This window comes from Carcharodon carcharias, assembly GCF_017639515.1.
Source record: "Carcharodon carcharias isolate sCarCar2 chromosome 36 unlocalized genomic scaffold, sCarCar2.pri SUPER_36_unloc_1, whole genome shotgun sequence".
In the NCBI taxonomy this organism is placed as follows: Eukaryota; Metazoa; Chordata; class Chondrichthyes; order Lamniformes; family Lamnidae; genus Carcharodon; species Carcharodon carcharias.
In genome coordinates, this window is record NW_024470726.1 from 4,212,649 (window position 1) to 4,227,683 (window position 15,035).

General features: G+C 54.9%; 1 protein-coding gene across 6 annotated transcripts in view; it reads right to left on the reverse strand.

The window, feature by feature from the left end:
- Positions 1-9,550: 9,550 nt before the first annotated feature.
- Positions 9,551-15,035, reverse strand: part of shc1 (SHC (Src homology 2 domain containing) transforming protein 1) — a 109,355-nt gene continuing 103,870 nt past the window's right edge. For all 6 annotated transcript variants that reach the window (XM_041181676.1, XM_041181677.1, XM_041181675.1 and 3 more), the window contains 3 exons: positions 14,805-14,975; positions 12,406-12,671; positions 9,551-10,193 (listed from right to left, as the gene is read on the reverse strand). In XM_041181676.1, coding sequence (XP_041037610.1) covers positions 10,065-10,193; positions 12,406-12,671; positions 14,805-14,975 — 566 coding nt within the window. In that variant the 3' untranslated portion in view covers positions 9,551-10,064. The remainder of the gene's footprint in view (positions 10,194-12,405; positions 12,672-14,804; positions 14,976-15,035) is intronic.

A 15,035-nucleotide genomic window follows, 5' to 3' on the forward strand; every position in this document is an offset into this window, starting at 1 on the left:
CCCTCCACAGTCACACTCACTTGCCCCTCCCCTCCACACACTCTCCCTGCCCTCCCCCCCTCACTCTCTCCCTGGCCCCTCCCCTCCACACTCACTCTCCCTGGCCCCTTCCCTCCATACTCTCTCTCTCACTCTCCCTGCCCTCGCCCATCCACACTCTCTCTTTCTCTCTCCCTGGCCTACCCCTTCCCTCTCTCACACTCCCTGCCCTCCCCCCTCCACACACTCTCTCTAACTCTCTCTGCCCTCCCCCCCTCAACACACTCTCCCTGGCCGCTCCCCTCCACACTCACTCTCATTGGCCCCTCCCCTCCACAGTCACACTCACTCTCCCTGGGCCCTCCCCTCCACACTCACTCTCACTCCCCCTGGGCCCTCCCCTCTACACTCACTGTCCCTGGCCCCTCCCCTCCACGCTCACTCTCCCTGGCCCCTCCCCTCCACACTCTCTCTCACTCTCCCTGGCCCCTCCCCTCTACATTCACTCTCCCTGGCCCCTCCCCTCCACACTCACTGTCACTCTCCCTGGCCCCTCCCCTCCACACTCACTCTCCCTGGCCCCTCCCCTCCACACTCACTGTCACTGTCCCTGGCCCCTCCCCTCCACACTCACTGTCACTGTCCCTGGCCCCTCCCCTCTCACTGTCACTCTCCCTGGCCCCACCCCTCTCACTGTCACTCTCCCTGGCCCCTCCCCTCCCCTCTCACTGTCACTCTCCCTGGCCCCTCCCCTCTACACTCACTGTCACTCTCCCTGGCCCCTCCCCTCTACACTCACTGTCACTCTCCCTGGCCCCTCCCCTCCACACTCACTGTCACTCTCCCTGGCCCCTCCCCTCCACACTCACTGTCACTCTCCCTGGCCCCTCCCCTCCACACACTCTCTCCCTGGCCCCTCCCCTCCACACTCACTGTCACTCTCCCTGGCCCCTCCCCTCCACACACACACTCACTCTCCCTGGCCCCTCCCCTCCACACTCACTGTCACTCTCCCTGGCCCCTCCCCTCCACACACTCTCTCCCTGGCCCCTCCCCTCCACACACACACTCACTCTCCCTGGCCCCTCCCCTCCACACTCTTACTCTCCCTGTCCCCTCCCTTCCACACACTCTCTCCCTGGCCCCTCCCCTCCACACACTCTCTCCCTGGCCCCTCCCTTGCACACACTCTCTCCCTGGCCCCTCCCCTCTACACACTCTCTCCCTGGCCCCTCCCCTTCACTCTCTCCCTGGCCCCTCTTCTTCACTCTCTCCCTGGCCCCTCTTCTTCACTCTCTCCCTGGCCCCTCTTCTTCACTCTCTCCCTGGCCCCTCTTCTTCACTCTCTCCCTGGCCCCTCTTCTTCACTCTCTCCCTGGCCCCTCTTCTTCACTCTCTCCCTGGCCCCTCTTCTTCACTCTCTCCCTGGCCCCTCTTCTTCACTCTCTCCCTGGCCCCTCTTCTTCACTCTCTCCCTGGCCCCTCTTCTTCACTCTCTCCCTGGCCCCTCCCCTTCACTCTGTCCCTGGCCCCTCCCCTTCACACACTCTCTCTCTGGCCCCTCCCCTTCACACACTCTCTCTCTGGCCCCCACTCCAACTCCCTCTCCCAGTCCCCTCCCCCCACTCGCTCTCTCAGGCCCTGCTCCCCCACTGTCTCCCTGCTCCCGGACTGAATGGCCTCCTCCTGTGCTCCTAGATTTGATGAAGCTTGCCTGTACATTTATGCCTGACACAGTGTAACTTTAACTGAACCAGCCATAGAAATACTGCGACCACAAGAGCAGGTCAGAGGCTGGGAATCCTGCAGCGAGTAACTCACCTCCTGACTCCCCAAAGTCTGTCCACAAGTCAGGAGTGTGATGGAATACTCCCCACTTGCCTGGATGAGTGCAGCTCCCACAACACTCAAGAAGCTCAACACCATCCAGGACAAAGCAGCCCCGCTTGATCAGCCCCCAGTCCACAAACATTCACTCCCTCCTCCACCACCGACGCACAGTAGCAGCAGTGTGTGTGTGTACCATCTACAAGATGCACTGCAGCAACTCACCAAGGCTCCTTCCAAACCCATGACCACTGCCATCTAGAAGGCCAACGGCAACCGAAGCATGGGGTCACCACCACCTGCAAGTTCCCCTCCAAGTCACTCACCATCCTGACTTGGAACCATTTTGGCTGTTCCTTCACTGTCACTGGGTCAAAATCCTGCAACTCCCTCCCTAACAGCACGGTAGGTGTACCTACTCCACAGGGACTGCAGCGGTTCAAGGTCGCAGCTCAGCACCAATTTCTCAAGGGGCAATTAGGGATGGGTAATCAACGCTGGTCTTGCCGGCGACACTCGCATCCCACGAGAGAATAAATGTATTCCAGTACACAATGCCAAGGGTTCTTAGTCAGATCCAGTAGTCTTGTTACATTTGCCTAGCTGGTGCATATGTAAGGGTGCACTCCAGTTCATAGGGAGTGGGAGTTTCCAATATGGAATTACCTTTGGTGCTGACGGCAAGGGCTCAGTGTGAAATGCAAAAAATGGAATACGTGTCCAGTAGCAGTGGTGTTATCACTGCTCCACAATCAATCCATACAAGGAGCAGGGAGATCAGACTGCTGCATAAGCCTGGTGTGGAACGCAAATTTTAGAAGTCAAACCCATAAGCCTCACCTCTGCCCATCACACACTAAATACTTCTGTCAAGAAGAACCTAGTCGAAAACCCTCTCCATATCTTGAGTCCAGGTCACCTGAGAGACAGGAGACCATTCAGCCCCTTGAGCCTGCTCCAGCGTCCAACCAGAACATGGGTGATCTGCACCTCGGCTCCATTTACCCATCGTCACTCCACATCCCCTCACCCAAGAAAAGACTAACCATCTCCGGCCTGAAAGCTCCAACTAACCTTTTGGGGAGTAGTGGGTGGGATGGAGAGAGGGAGTTGCTGATTTCTACTCCCTTTTTTATCATTGTATCTTTACAGTGCAGATGGAGGCCATTCAGCCCATTGAGTCTGCACTGGCTCTCTGAAAGAGCGTTCTGCCTCGTCCACTTTCCTTGCCTTATCCCTGTAACCTTTCACATTCTCTCTATTCAGGTACCAATCCAATTCCCTTTTGAATACCTTGATCGAACCTGCTTCCACTACCCTTTCAGGAAGTTTGTTCCAGCTTCTGGGTGAAAAATCTTTTTCCTCACATCACATTTACTCCTTTTGCCAATTATTTTGAATTTGTGCCCTCTAGTTTTTGATTGGGAAGTTTCTCACTATTTACCTGGTCCATACCCCTCAGGATCTTGAATCACTCTGTCAAGTATCCTCTCAGCCTTCTTTTCTCAAGAGAAAACAGTCCCAAACTCTCCAATCTATCCTCATAGCTACAGTGCTTCATCCTGGGAATCGTTCTTGTGAATCTGCTCTGCACTCTCTCCAATGCCTTCACATCCTTCCTCAAATATGGCGCCCAGAACGGGACGCAGAGCTCCAGATGAGGCCTAACTAGCGTCTAAAACAAGTTCGTGTGTGTGAAGATGATGCTTTCCGATGTCACCTCTGAACAGCCTTGGCTCTCATTTTAAAAGTCCTGTCCCCTCGTTTTGGACTCCCCCCCACCCACCCACAAGGGGAAATAGTTTCTCTCTGGTGACCCGATCGAATCCTTTAATCATCTTCAAACCCCCTCGATTAGATCACCCCTGAACCAAAGGAACGCAAAGCAGCTTTTACCCGACCTGTCGTGGTACTTTAACCCTTTCCGCTCCAGGATCGAGGGGGTGAACAAAAAAATGAAAGCACAGAGAAAAGCCCCGATAAAATACTGGTTTTTAAAAAAAAAAATGCAACAATTCTTGTGTACAATTCATCTCTGGATAAGAGTCCGTCAAGAGTCCATAAAATGATGTGTGGTCTTTGGAGGGCGGGGAGGGGGGAATATATGATAATCACACTTTGGCTTCAGAATACATAATAATGTACATGCAGATACAGGATAGGGGGAGGGTGGGGGATGGGGGGGGGGGGGGAATACATGAATACTTATACAAACGATCGGTGAAAGATCTTGCATAAACATTTAGGCCACAAGGAGGCCAAAGGCACATTACTTTTAAACACACGATTTGAGTAATCTCGGCGATCAGTGTGGGAGCCCCAGCTCAGCGTTGTGCTTTTCATCAATTGCGCACGAGAGGAAGCAAAAGGCTGGAAGAATCTTTGATTTCTGTCAGATCTGGAGTCACTTGGCATCTCCCTGCGTTACGCTGAATTTATCCCCCCCCCCCCCCCCACACACTTTCACCCGACCCTGAGGAGGGTACAGGACAGGAGAGAGTGTCAGCCACCCCGCAAGGGGCAGGCTGAACTGCTTCTCCCAGATTGGGTTGCACCTACCCGGCGTCCAGTCCAAAAATGATTTGAGGTTCGTTTTTCAGAAACAGAATGACTTAAAAAATAACGGTTCACATCCCCCTCCTCGTAACCGACCTCCGTTCCCTGATATGTTATTCTTGTTGATCTATTGTCAGCGGGTAAACTTCAGGACGCATGTACCGACCCAACCGTCCTGCGATTCCCCCCGATCCCTCACCATCCCTCCGTCTGAGTACCACCTACAAGATGCACCGCAGGAACTCGCCAAGGCTCCTTCAACAGCACCTTCCAAACCCACGACCTCTACCATCTAGAAGGACAAGGGCAGCAGACACATGGGGGAACACCCACCACCTGGAAGTTCCCCTCCGAGCCACTCACCATCCTGACTTGGAAATATATTGGCCGTTCCTTCACTGTCACTGGGTCAAAATCCTGGAAATCCCTCCCTAACAGCACGGTGGGTGTACCTACACCACAGGGACTGCAGCGGCTCAAGAAGGCAGCTCACCCACCACCTTCTCAGGGCAATTAGGGATGGGCAATAAATGCTGGGCCCAGCCGGTGACACCCACATCCTGGGAATTAATTTTTAAAATGTCTGAATCTGGATATAGGTGTTGGCAATAAAATTCAACTCACAGGAGGGCAAGGTGGGGGCCACTTGGGATATACAATGAGGACATGGATAAAAAAAAAATCAGAGGGAAAATGGGGAAATTCGTTGGGCCGTGAGTTGTGGCGATCTGGAATCCTAGAATGGTTACAGCACAGGAGGAGGCCATTCGGCCCATTGTGTCCCTGCCGGCTCCCTGCAAGAGCAACCAACCTAGTCCCACTCCCCTGTCTTTTCACTGTCTAATTCCACAGTAAAGCTCCCTTTACACTGTCCCCATCAAACACTTCCAGGACAGGTCCAGCACGGGGTTAGATACAGAGTAATGCTCCCTCTACACTGTCCCTATCAAACACTCCCAGGACAGGTACAGCACGGGGTTAGATACAGAGTAAAGCTCCCTCTACACCGTCCCCATCAAACACTCCCAGGGCAGGTACAACACGGGGGTAGACACAGAGTGAAGCTCCCTCTACACTATCCCCATCAAGCACTCCCAGGACAGGTCCAGCACGGGGTTAGATACAGAGTAATGCTCCCTCTACACTGTCCCTATCAAACACTCCCAGGACAGGTCCAGCACGGGGTTAGAGCCAGAGTAAAGCTCCCTCTACACCGTCCCCATCAAACACACCCAGGACAGGTACAGCACGGGGTTAGATACAGAGTAAAGCTCCCTCTATACTCTACCCATCAAACACTCCCAGGACAGGTACAGCACGGGGGTAGACACAGAGTGAAGCTCCCTCTACACTGTCCCCATCAAACACTCCCAGGACAGGTACAGCACGGGGTTAGATACAGAGTAAAGCTCCCTCTACACTGTTCCCATCAAACACTCCCAGGACAGATACAGCACGGGGTTAGATACAGAGTAAAGCTCCCTCTACACTGTCCCCATCAAACACTCCCAGGACAGGTACAGCACGGGGTTAGATACAGAGTAATGCTCCCTCTACACTGTCCCTATCAAACACTCCCAGGACAGGTCCAGCACGGGGTTAGAGCCAGAGTAAAGCTCCCTCTACACCGTCCCCATCAAACACACCCAGGACAGGTACAACACGGGGGTAGACACAGAGTGAAGCAGGTTAGGCGGAGTTCGCTTACTGTCTGCTCATTTACCTGCTCGATTACATCACTGATCCCCACAGTGAGCGTTTCCCCACAGTGCAACCTTCTACCTACTCAACCTCAGTCTGGCATTCACGATTGACCAAAAAAGTCTTCGGGGTGGACGCTGGGCTGGGGGAAGGGAACCGGTACCTTTTCTTGAAGAAGGAAATGCATTAACCTTAGCACCATATATTCTGGGGGGGGGGGGGGGGGGGGGTTGATTAGATTCCTGCTCGGGAGTGGACTGCACTGCACTGTACAATAAACTCCACAACGCTAGGATGCCCTGAAGCAAGGACAAAGCAGCTCCAAACAGAACGCAAGGATCCCATCTTAGGCCTTTGGTTACCTGAGTATGAATTATCACCACTCTCGCTGGGGTTTTCAGGGTGTGTGAAATGATGGCACCAAGTTTTTTTTAAAAAAAAAATCACCGCAGCCATAGAAACTGATAAAATGAAACTCATAAAATCATAGCCAAGCCCGGGCTGTGTCTGGACAGAGAATCCGAACAGAGTTTATAAAAACAAGGGGCAACAATGCTGAAATGCACCAAATTATTAAGGGGTTTGACAGGGTCGATGCTGAGAAGCTGTTTCTGGCCCCTGACCTGACTGGAGAGTCTCCAACACGGGGGTTGGTGGGGGGTGGGGGATAAGGAGTTGGCCATTTTGGACTGGGATGAGGAGAAATTCCTTCCCCCGGAGGGCGGTGAATCTTTGGGATTCTCTCCCCCGGGTCAGCTGTGGACGCTCCAGCGCCCAGGAGATTCAAGTCGAGAGATTTTTGGATTCGAGGGGCAGGGGAGGCAAGTGGAGTTGAGGTAGATCGTCAGCCGCGAGCGTTTCGAATGGCGGGGCAGGTTTGAGGGGCTGAACGGCCTCCTCCTGCTCCCAGTTCCTAAGGCACCCCTGGGCGAAGGACCGGCACAAGTCCATCGCTGGCCACTGCCGCGGTAGCAGCTGCGAGCCAGGACTCACGTGCGCTCCAACCACCGGAGCCCCCTCACCCGGCTGACACAGGCCGTAGCAGCACGTACGTGACGGACGTCTCCGAAATACACCGCTGCGGGTCTCGGAGAGGGAGAGAGGGAGAGGGAGGGAGAGGGAGGGAGGGGGAGGGAGGGAGGGAGGGAGAGGGAGAGAGGGAGGGGGAGGGGGAGGGGGAGGGGGAGGGGGAGAGGGAGAGGGAGAGGGAGGGAGGGCTTGGGAGAGGGAGGGGGAGAGGGAGAGAGGGAGGGGGAGAGGGAGAGAGAGAGGGAGAGAGGGAGAGGGAGGGAGAGAGAGAGAGGGGGAGAGGGAGAGAGAGAGACAGAGCGGGCGGGGGATGGAGTCGGAGGGTGGGGTGGGGAGGGGAAGGGAGGGTCGAGGCTGAGTTTCTGCAGGGAACTTTTGCTCCTGGCCTAAAAAGCTATTTGCAACGGTGAGCTCCTTGTGGAAGGTGCTTTTATATAAACGCACAGTTGTATGAGGTGACGAATCGTACTCCGCAGGCCCTGTCTGCCACACGGTGAGGCTTCCCCCTCACTCGCTACACCTCGCGTTAGCCGCCTGGCAGGTGGCCAGTCCTCCGAGGCAGTAAAAACGTTTCAGGAGGTGCACCCGAGAGCATTCCAGACCCATGGAGGTCGGCAGCCCGCTGACCCAAAGGCTGACTGCCTTCCCCAGCCACCCCCAGGGTTTAGGCCGCGTCTCTTGCTCAGAGCGTTTCCGTCAGATCCACCCGGCCCTCGCCCGTCGTCACCGGCGGAGTGTCTGACCTGCTCCTTTCGACACCCCCCCCCCCACCCCCACCCCGACGGGCCTCTGCATTTGCTCTCAAAAGCTGCTACGTCTCTTAAGCTCACCCGCCCAGCCCAGAGGTTGCCGTCCCCGCTGCTCTCTCTCTCTCTCTCTCTGCGGGCGCTGCCCGGCCTGCCGGCTGTTTATATTCTCTCCTGTTTTTAGCGACTTTAATGTTAATTCGTTCGCTTCCTTTGGGGGCCCAGCTCCAAAGGGGTCCGGGCAGAAACCAGCATCGTTTGCTATACCCCCCCCACCCCCACCCCCACCCTCCCGCCCTGCTGCCTCACAGAGCTGAGGGAACACCTGGAGACACACTCGAGATGGTCAGGACTAGGCCCAGGCCCAGGCCCGACCTGCTGCTGCTGCTGCTGCTGCTGGTGCTGGTGGTGGTGGTGGTGCTGGTGCTGGTGGCGGCGGCGAGCCGGTTACCTACGCCGAGTGCAGCAATGGGGTCAAGGGTCGCTGGACAATTCTGCCTTCCGGCGGGGCAGTTGGCATGGGCCGCGGGGTAGGGTCCAGCACCCGACGACGGTCGGGCTCCGAATGGTCCTGGCCGAGCGCCAGCTCGCCCGGGGTCGAGGCTGCACCACCGACTGGGTGGCCGAGCTCTCCGCTGTTCCCCCCCACCCACTCGGCTGACCGGTCCGACAGTGAAGGAGGAGGCACTGCCCTCAACCCGCAACTCCTCCCAAGCTGTGACCCCCCCCAGCCCCAACCCCAACCCCAACCCCAACCCCAAAACCTCACCTTAGTTGTTCTGGCCCGACTCCCCCTGGTCCTGGGGCTATTCAACTATGACAGGCCTCGCCCCACGGCACCGTACCTGCTGTGCTCTGCAGTAAGGGAGATATTGGATGGCGGTCGGGACCCTCGCCCCGGGGAGCGTCCCCCCACCCCCCTCCCTTCCTTATCTGAGGGGCGCTGAGCTCAGCTGCAGCACAGAACGCGGGTCCAAGCTGCGAACCCCTCGTCTGCAAGGCTTGAAGTTTTAAGCCGGAAAGTTAACTTTAATCCCGGCCCTCGGGCTCTCAGTCACGTCCCCACTCACAAGTGGGGCTGCCTGGAGCTGCAGCACGCAGGCTGGCTGGCTGGCAGGCAAACCTTGTGCCTTCCTTTGCTGCCTTGGCTCCTGAGGAGCGAGCCCAACTATATCTGCACCCGGGGGAATTGTCCGACTGAATTGTCTCACAGAGGTGAGAGAGAGCGCGAGAGAGAGAAGGGGAGCAGAAGAGAGAGAGAAAGAGAGCGGGAGAGAGGAAGGGAGCGGGACAGAGGGAGGGAGAAAGAGAGCGGGACAGAGGGAGGGAGAAAGAGAGCGGGACAGAGGGAGGGAGAAAGGGAGCGGAAGAGAGAGAGAGCAGGAGAGGGAGAGACAAAGAGAGCGGGAGCAGGAGAGAGAGAAAGGGAGCGGGGGAGTGAATAAGGGAGTGGGAGAGAGAGAGAGAGACAGGGAGAAAGGGAGCAGGAGACAGGGAGAAAGGGAGCGGGAGAGGGAGAAAGGGAGCGGGAGAGGGAGAAAGGGAGCGGGAGAGGGAGAAAGGGAGCGGGAGGGGGACAAAGGGAGCGGGAGGGAGCGGGAGAGGGAGCGGGAGGGAGCGGGAGAGGGAGAAAGGGAGCGGGAGACAGGGAGAAAGGGAGCGGGAGAGGGAGAAAGGGAGCGGGAGAGGGAGAAAGGGAGCGGGAGGGGGACAAAGGGAGTGAGAAAGAAAGAGAGTGAGAACAAGAACCAGGGAGACAGAACACAAGAGAGAGAACATGAGAGAAAGGGAGAGAAAGATAGAGAAAGAGGGGGAAAGAAAAGAAAAAAAGAGGAGAGAGAGGAAGGAAGAGAAATGGATACAATAAGGTAAAACATCACAGTCAACACCACTGTCAATGGTACAAGGTTCAAGGGGGAAGCTCCCGAGTGTTTGGCCTTCAGAATAGTACGATCCAGATTGATGAGCGCGATAGGAATCCGGGTGAACAACTGATTTGTGATGCCAAGGATGTGAAGACAACCCTCAAGTTTCTGTCAAAGTGCCGGGAAGATGATCACAAGATCCAGCGATTGTCCTGGTCGCTCTCGGAGGAAAACTCTTTCAGGAGAAAGAAAAAGTAGCAGCGTTTCAGTCTTGTAGAATCTGCGCCGTGACCCGATTGTAGCTCCTCTGGTGGCTCGTTGTCTCGTCTCAGGGTCAGTTGACCCCCTCTCCTCTTTGAGCCTACAGTCTCCTCTCCACAGGCTGCTGCAGGCACACTTCACTACCAGCCGATATGATTGGCAGATGGTTGTCCATGTGATAGCTGATCAGATGGCTCACGCTCTCAAACCTGTGATCCTTTGTCCTCACCTGGAATGGGTGAAATGTGGGGACAGAGGGAGCAACAAGCAAGAGGAGAGAGAGAGAGAGAGGAGTTATGAACACTTGATGATAAACACTGTTAGTTCAATCATGCAATTCTGCGTCTTGTATACTTAGGTTATTAGGCACGTCATAACATGCAAGGCTATGGGCCAAGTGCTGGTAAATGGGATTAGGTAAATCAGGTGTTTCTCATGTGTCGGGGCAGACTCGATGGGCCGAAGGGCCTCTTCTGCACTGTGATTCTGTGATTAGTATGCCTGAAGCTGAGTAAATCTCCCTCTACACAGTCCCCATCAAACGCTCCCAGGGCAGGTACAGCACGGGGTTAGATACAGAGTAAAGCTCCCTCTACACTGTCCGCATCAAACACTCCCAGGACAGGTACAGCACGGGGTTAGATACAGAGTAAAGCTCCATCTACATTGTCCCCATCAAACACTCCCAGGACAGGTACAGCACGGGTTTAGATACAGAGTAAAGCTCCCTCTACACTGTGCCCATCAAACACTCCCAGGACTGGTACAGCATGGGGTTAGATACAGAGTAAAGCTCCCTCTACACTGTCCCCATCAAACACTCCCAGGACAGGTGCAGCACGGGGTTAGATACAGAGTAAATCTCCCTCTAACACTGTCCCCATCAAACACTCCCAGGACAGGTACAGCACGGGGTTAGATACAGAGTAAAGCTCCCTCTACACTGTCCCCATCAAACACTCCCAGGACAGGTACAGCACGGGGTTAGATACAGAGTAAAGCTCCCTCTACATCACCCTAACATTAGGCCATCGATCATTTATGAGCTCATGTAATGGCAGAACAGTTTCGGGAGGTTGGATGGCCTCCTCCAGTTCCTATGTTCCCGCTCTCTAGCCTGGCTGTCCTTCCAGGGTCGGAGGGCTGGCTCCTCGTCGTGACTAGCCCAGGATCGAAATCCCCTCCAACTGGGAAATTTATGGGAACATAATTTCAAACCCACAATCACGTTTTGACCTCATGATTGGAACTATAAATTTCAAAAAGCTGCAGTCAGCCATACAGGGCTGGGCCACAAGGGGTTAACTCAGGCATTTAGTGACAAGACAGTGACTCATCAGAAGGGCTTGGACATTGACTAATATGATCCAGAAGTCTGACTACCCAATACAATGGCACAAAGGACATAGCATCAATATGATACACTCAAGGGATTATTCAACCACCACAGACAATAGTATTGGAATAAGGTCACTCAAACCCTCATTAACTTTGGAGCCAGGTGCTGTTACTGTGCCAACTCAAACAGCAGGGGGCTTGCTCATATAATGAGAGCTGATAATATCTGTCTGGATACACCTTCCGTGGAAAAGCCTGTACCGTTTCAACCAGCAGGAGCTGATGACACCTGGGTGGACTTTGCGTGGAATCAACTAAAAGGACATTGTTATAAAATGTTATTATAAAAGCTTAGCAGATCTGAGCATCTGGGCTGCAACTGGAAGAAGGGTTGAGTTTGGTCACCTTGACTCAGGCCTACAGTCAACAGCGGACAGACCAGCCGTGCTGGGGATTGTAAGTAGTTTCAGCCATGTCGTGGCGATACTGGCCTGAAGGCTTTAGGCTGCAGTTCGGAAGAAGGGTTGAGTTTGGTCACCTTCACTCAGGCCTACAGTCGACAGCGGACTGACCAGCCGTGCTGGGGATTGTAAGTTTCAGGCAAATTGTAGTGATATTGGTCCGAGGGTGTAGTGAAGATCTGGGGCGAAAACTTGGGTGTCTTTTTGCCGATACCTTGTAACTCGTTTCAGCCATAGCTTGGTGATGTTAGTCTGAGGGTTTTCTTTCTTAAGGTTTCAGGACAGGACATGGTGTTTTGCCTGCGTTTTAAGTGAGTGGTGGTCGACTTCGTGTCGGGTGCCGGGGACAGGTCATTTTACATTTTGGGGTTTTGTACTATGGGGGTTGTGGGTGATTCAGTAAAGCAATCGTGAATTATCAGAAGAAACCTGTCTCGCTGCTGAAGCCAGACACTTGTGAATCCGGTGTCACGAACTTGAGCGTGGGGAGGGTCCCTGAGGGGGAAAGGGGGACACCCCTGCAGGTAGCGGAGGGGGCACCAGTACCAAGATGCAGCCGGGGAGTTGGTGCTTACAGGAGCAGTGAACGGGCAGGAGACCCAGAGGCGCGCGTTGCCTGCACTGCCGGTAAAAGGCACTTACCACTCCCTCCGGGTCGACCAGTAAGAGATGCTTGGGCTGGCCATTCTGAAGTCCCGTCAGCACGTACTGGCCAGGGGTAGTCGTGCTCTCCCGCACCAGGAAGTCCCCGTTGGAGAGCAGGAGCTTCTCCGCTTCCTTGCGATTCATCTTGCCGTGGTACCAGATCTCCTGCCGCAGCTTCTCCTCCATGGAGGCGGTGATGTGGCTGGGAGGGCTGCTGGTGGGGGGCGCGGGATGTGGGGCCCTCAGGGCGTCTTCGAACGGTTCTGGAGCCGAGACAAAAGGCAAGAGCTCACCAGGCAGCAAGGGTGGGGCACAACAATCTGGATAAAACAGCGTGAGAAACAGGAGCGGGTTGGGCAGCCACTCGAGTCAGCTACCCCATTCAATACAATCACGGCCGATCTTCTCCTCTCCGCTTCTCGACCCCACTTTCCCGCCCTATCCCTAGAATCAATCGATCTCCGTCTCGAATCTACTCTGGGGTAGACAACGCCAAAGATTCACTGCCCTCCGAGTGAAGAAATTTCTCTTCACCTCAGCCCAAAATAGCCGCCCCCCCCCCCCCCCCCCCCCCCCCCCCCCCCCCCTATACCGAGAGTGTGTCCTCGGCTCTCTAACTGGGCGGGGGGGGAGGGGGGGGGTTGCAGAGGGGGTGGAAGCGACCTCTCAGCATGACCCCGTCAAACCCTCTCAGAGGACAGGCCCAGTCTACTCGGTCTCGCTTCACAGGGTAGGCCTCTCATCCCAACAACCAGAGCCGTGAGGTGGCACAGTCTGAAAGGGAGCGCAGGAACAGAGAGACTGAGGGGTGTTTGTGCACAATTTGTTTTGAAGACAGGACAGGTTAGGAAAGTAGTTTTAGGATCCTGGACTTTAGGAAGAGAGGCAGAGTATACAAGAATCAGCATGTTATGATTTAAACTATGGAGTACATTACTTCACCGCCTGCCGGAGCAGTGTGTCCCATTCCGATCCCCATACATTAGGAAGGATGCCAAGGGCCTTGAAGAGGGTGCGGGGGGAGATTTACCCGGAATGGGACCAGGGATGAGGGGCTTCAGTTTATGTGGAGAGGCTGGGAGAAGCTGGGATTGTTCTCCTCAGAGCGGAGAAGGTTAAGGGGGAGATTGAATCGAGGCATTCGGCATCAGGAAGGGGGTTTGGGACAGAGTAAATAAGGAGAAACTGTTACCACTGGGCAGGAGGGTCGGTAACCAGAGGGGGACACAGATTGGAGATGATTTCTCCAAGGGGGAAAACATTGGAGTGATCACGGGGAAAGAGAGGTGGGCGTAGGACGAACTGGATTGAACTTCAAAAGAGAAGGCACAGACTCGATGGGTCGGATGGCCTCTTCCTTCTGTGCTGAGCTATTCTATGTCTATAAATCAAAACAAGGACGGAGGTCCTTTTCAGGGTGATAGCTCTCCAGGTGCATCACCAGGTCAGATACTCAACCATGCATTGCACTCAACTCGCATTGATGCTGTGCCTTTTAATGCAGGGGTTACTGGGTAAAAAAAGATGGGTTTGAGAAGGGGAGTCACCTCAGGATTTGGAGAGAGTATGAGGGCAACAGGGGGCGGGCGCGAGGCAGGCGGAATGTGAAAGGGATGCAGAAAATGAAGTTAAGGAACTGAAGCCTCTCTGTGAAGTAGAGGACTGAAGGGTGCAGGAGTTAACAAGGCCGGAGAAACTTGCTTTGAGGGAATTAGATGGCCAGGCAGACATCACATGTGCTGTCAGCTACTCTTCTATGGTAGAAATATTTTGCTCGCATAAAATCTTTGTTGGGCTGTTTTTTCCACAGTTCTTGTGGATATATGAAACTTTCAGCCTCCCACCTACCCATGACTAAAATTCTGGTGACAGCGTGGCCTCAATTATCTTCAGGGACAGTCCGGGGGGGTCAAGCTTATAAGGCACAGAATACCCAGCACGGAAACAGGCCAATCGGCCCCTCTGCTCCGTGCTGGTGTTTCTGCTCCACCCCAGCCTCCTCCCAGCCCCTCTTCATCTCCCCCCTCCCCTCTATCGTCAACATATCCTTCTATTCCCTTTCTCCCTCGTGTGTTTATCCAGCTCCACCACCCCTCCCGCTTCAACCCATCTCTGCGATTCACCTCGACTACTCCCTCTGGGAGGCGAGTCCCACATTCTCCCCGCTCCCTGGGTTTCTCCTGAATTCCCCATCGGATTTATCAGTGACTGTCTTTTACTGAATGGCCCCAACCCCCGCTGGTTCTGGTGGAAACACCTTCTCTCTGTCGGCCCGACCGAACCCCCTTTTCATAACACGACCTCACTTAAATAGTTAAAAGGTATCGTCAGTGCTGGAGAAGGCTCCTGACGATTCAGGTCTCCCCCCTCTCTCTCGCCGCAGACAAGGCACTCACTCATATCAAAGACGTCTCTCTGAATGCTGCCGTTGGTGTGGCCCACCGGGGGAGGCTTCGACTTGTCCAGGTTCTGCACGTTCACGTAGGATGGGTCATCGAACAGGTCGCACCGGCTGCCGGCCTTGTTGCTGTGTAACCCGGGCTGAGCGAACCTCTGCTGGGGGGCACCTGGATGGGCGGGGAGGGGTGGAAAGGAAATGTTCAGGGCCACAGGGTCAGTGTCTGAAT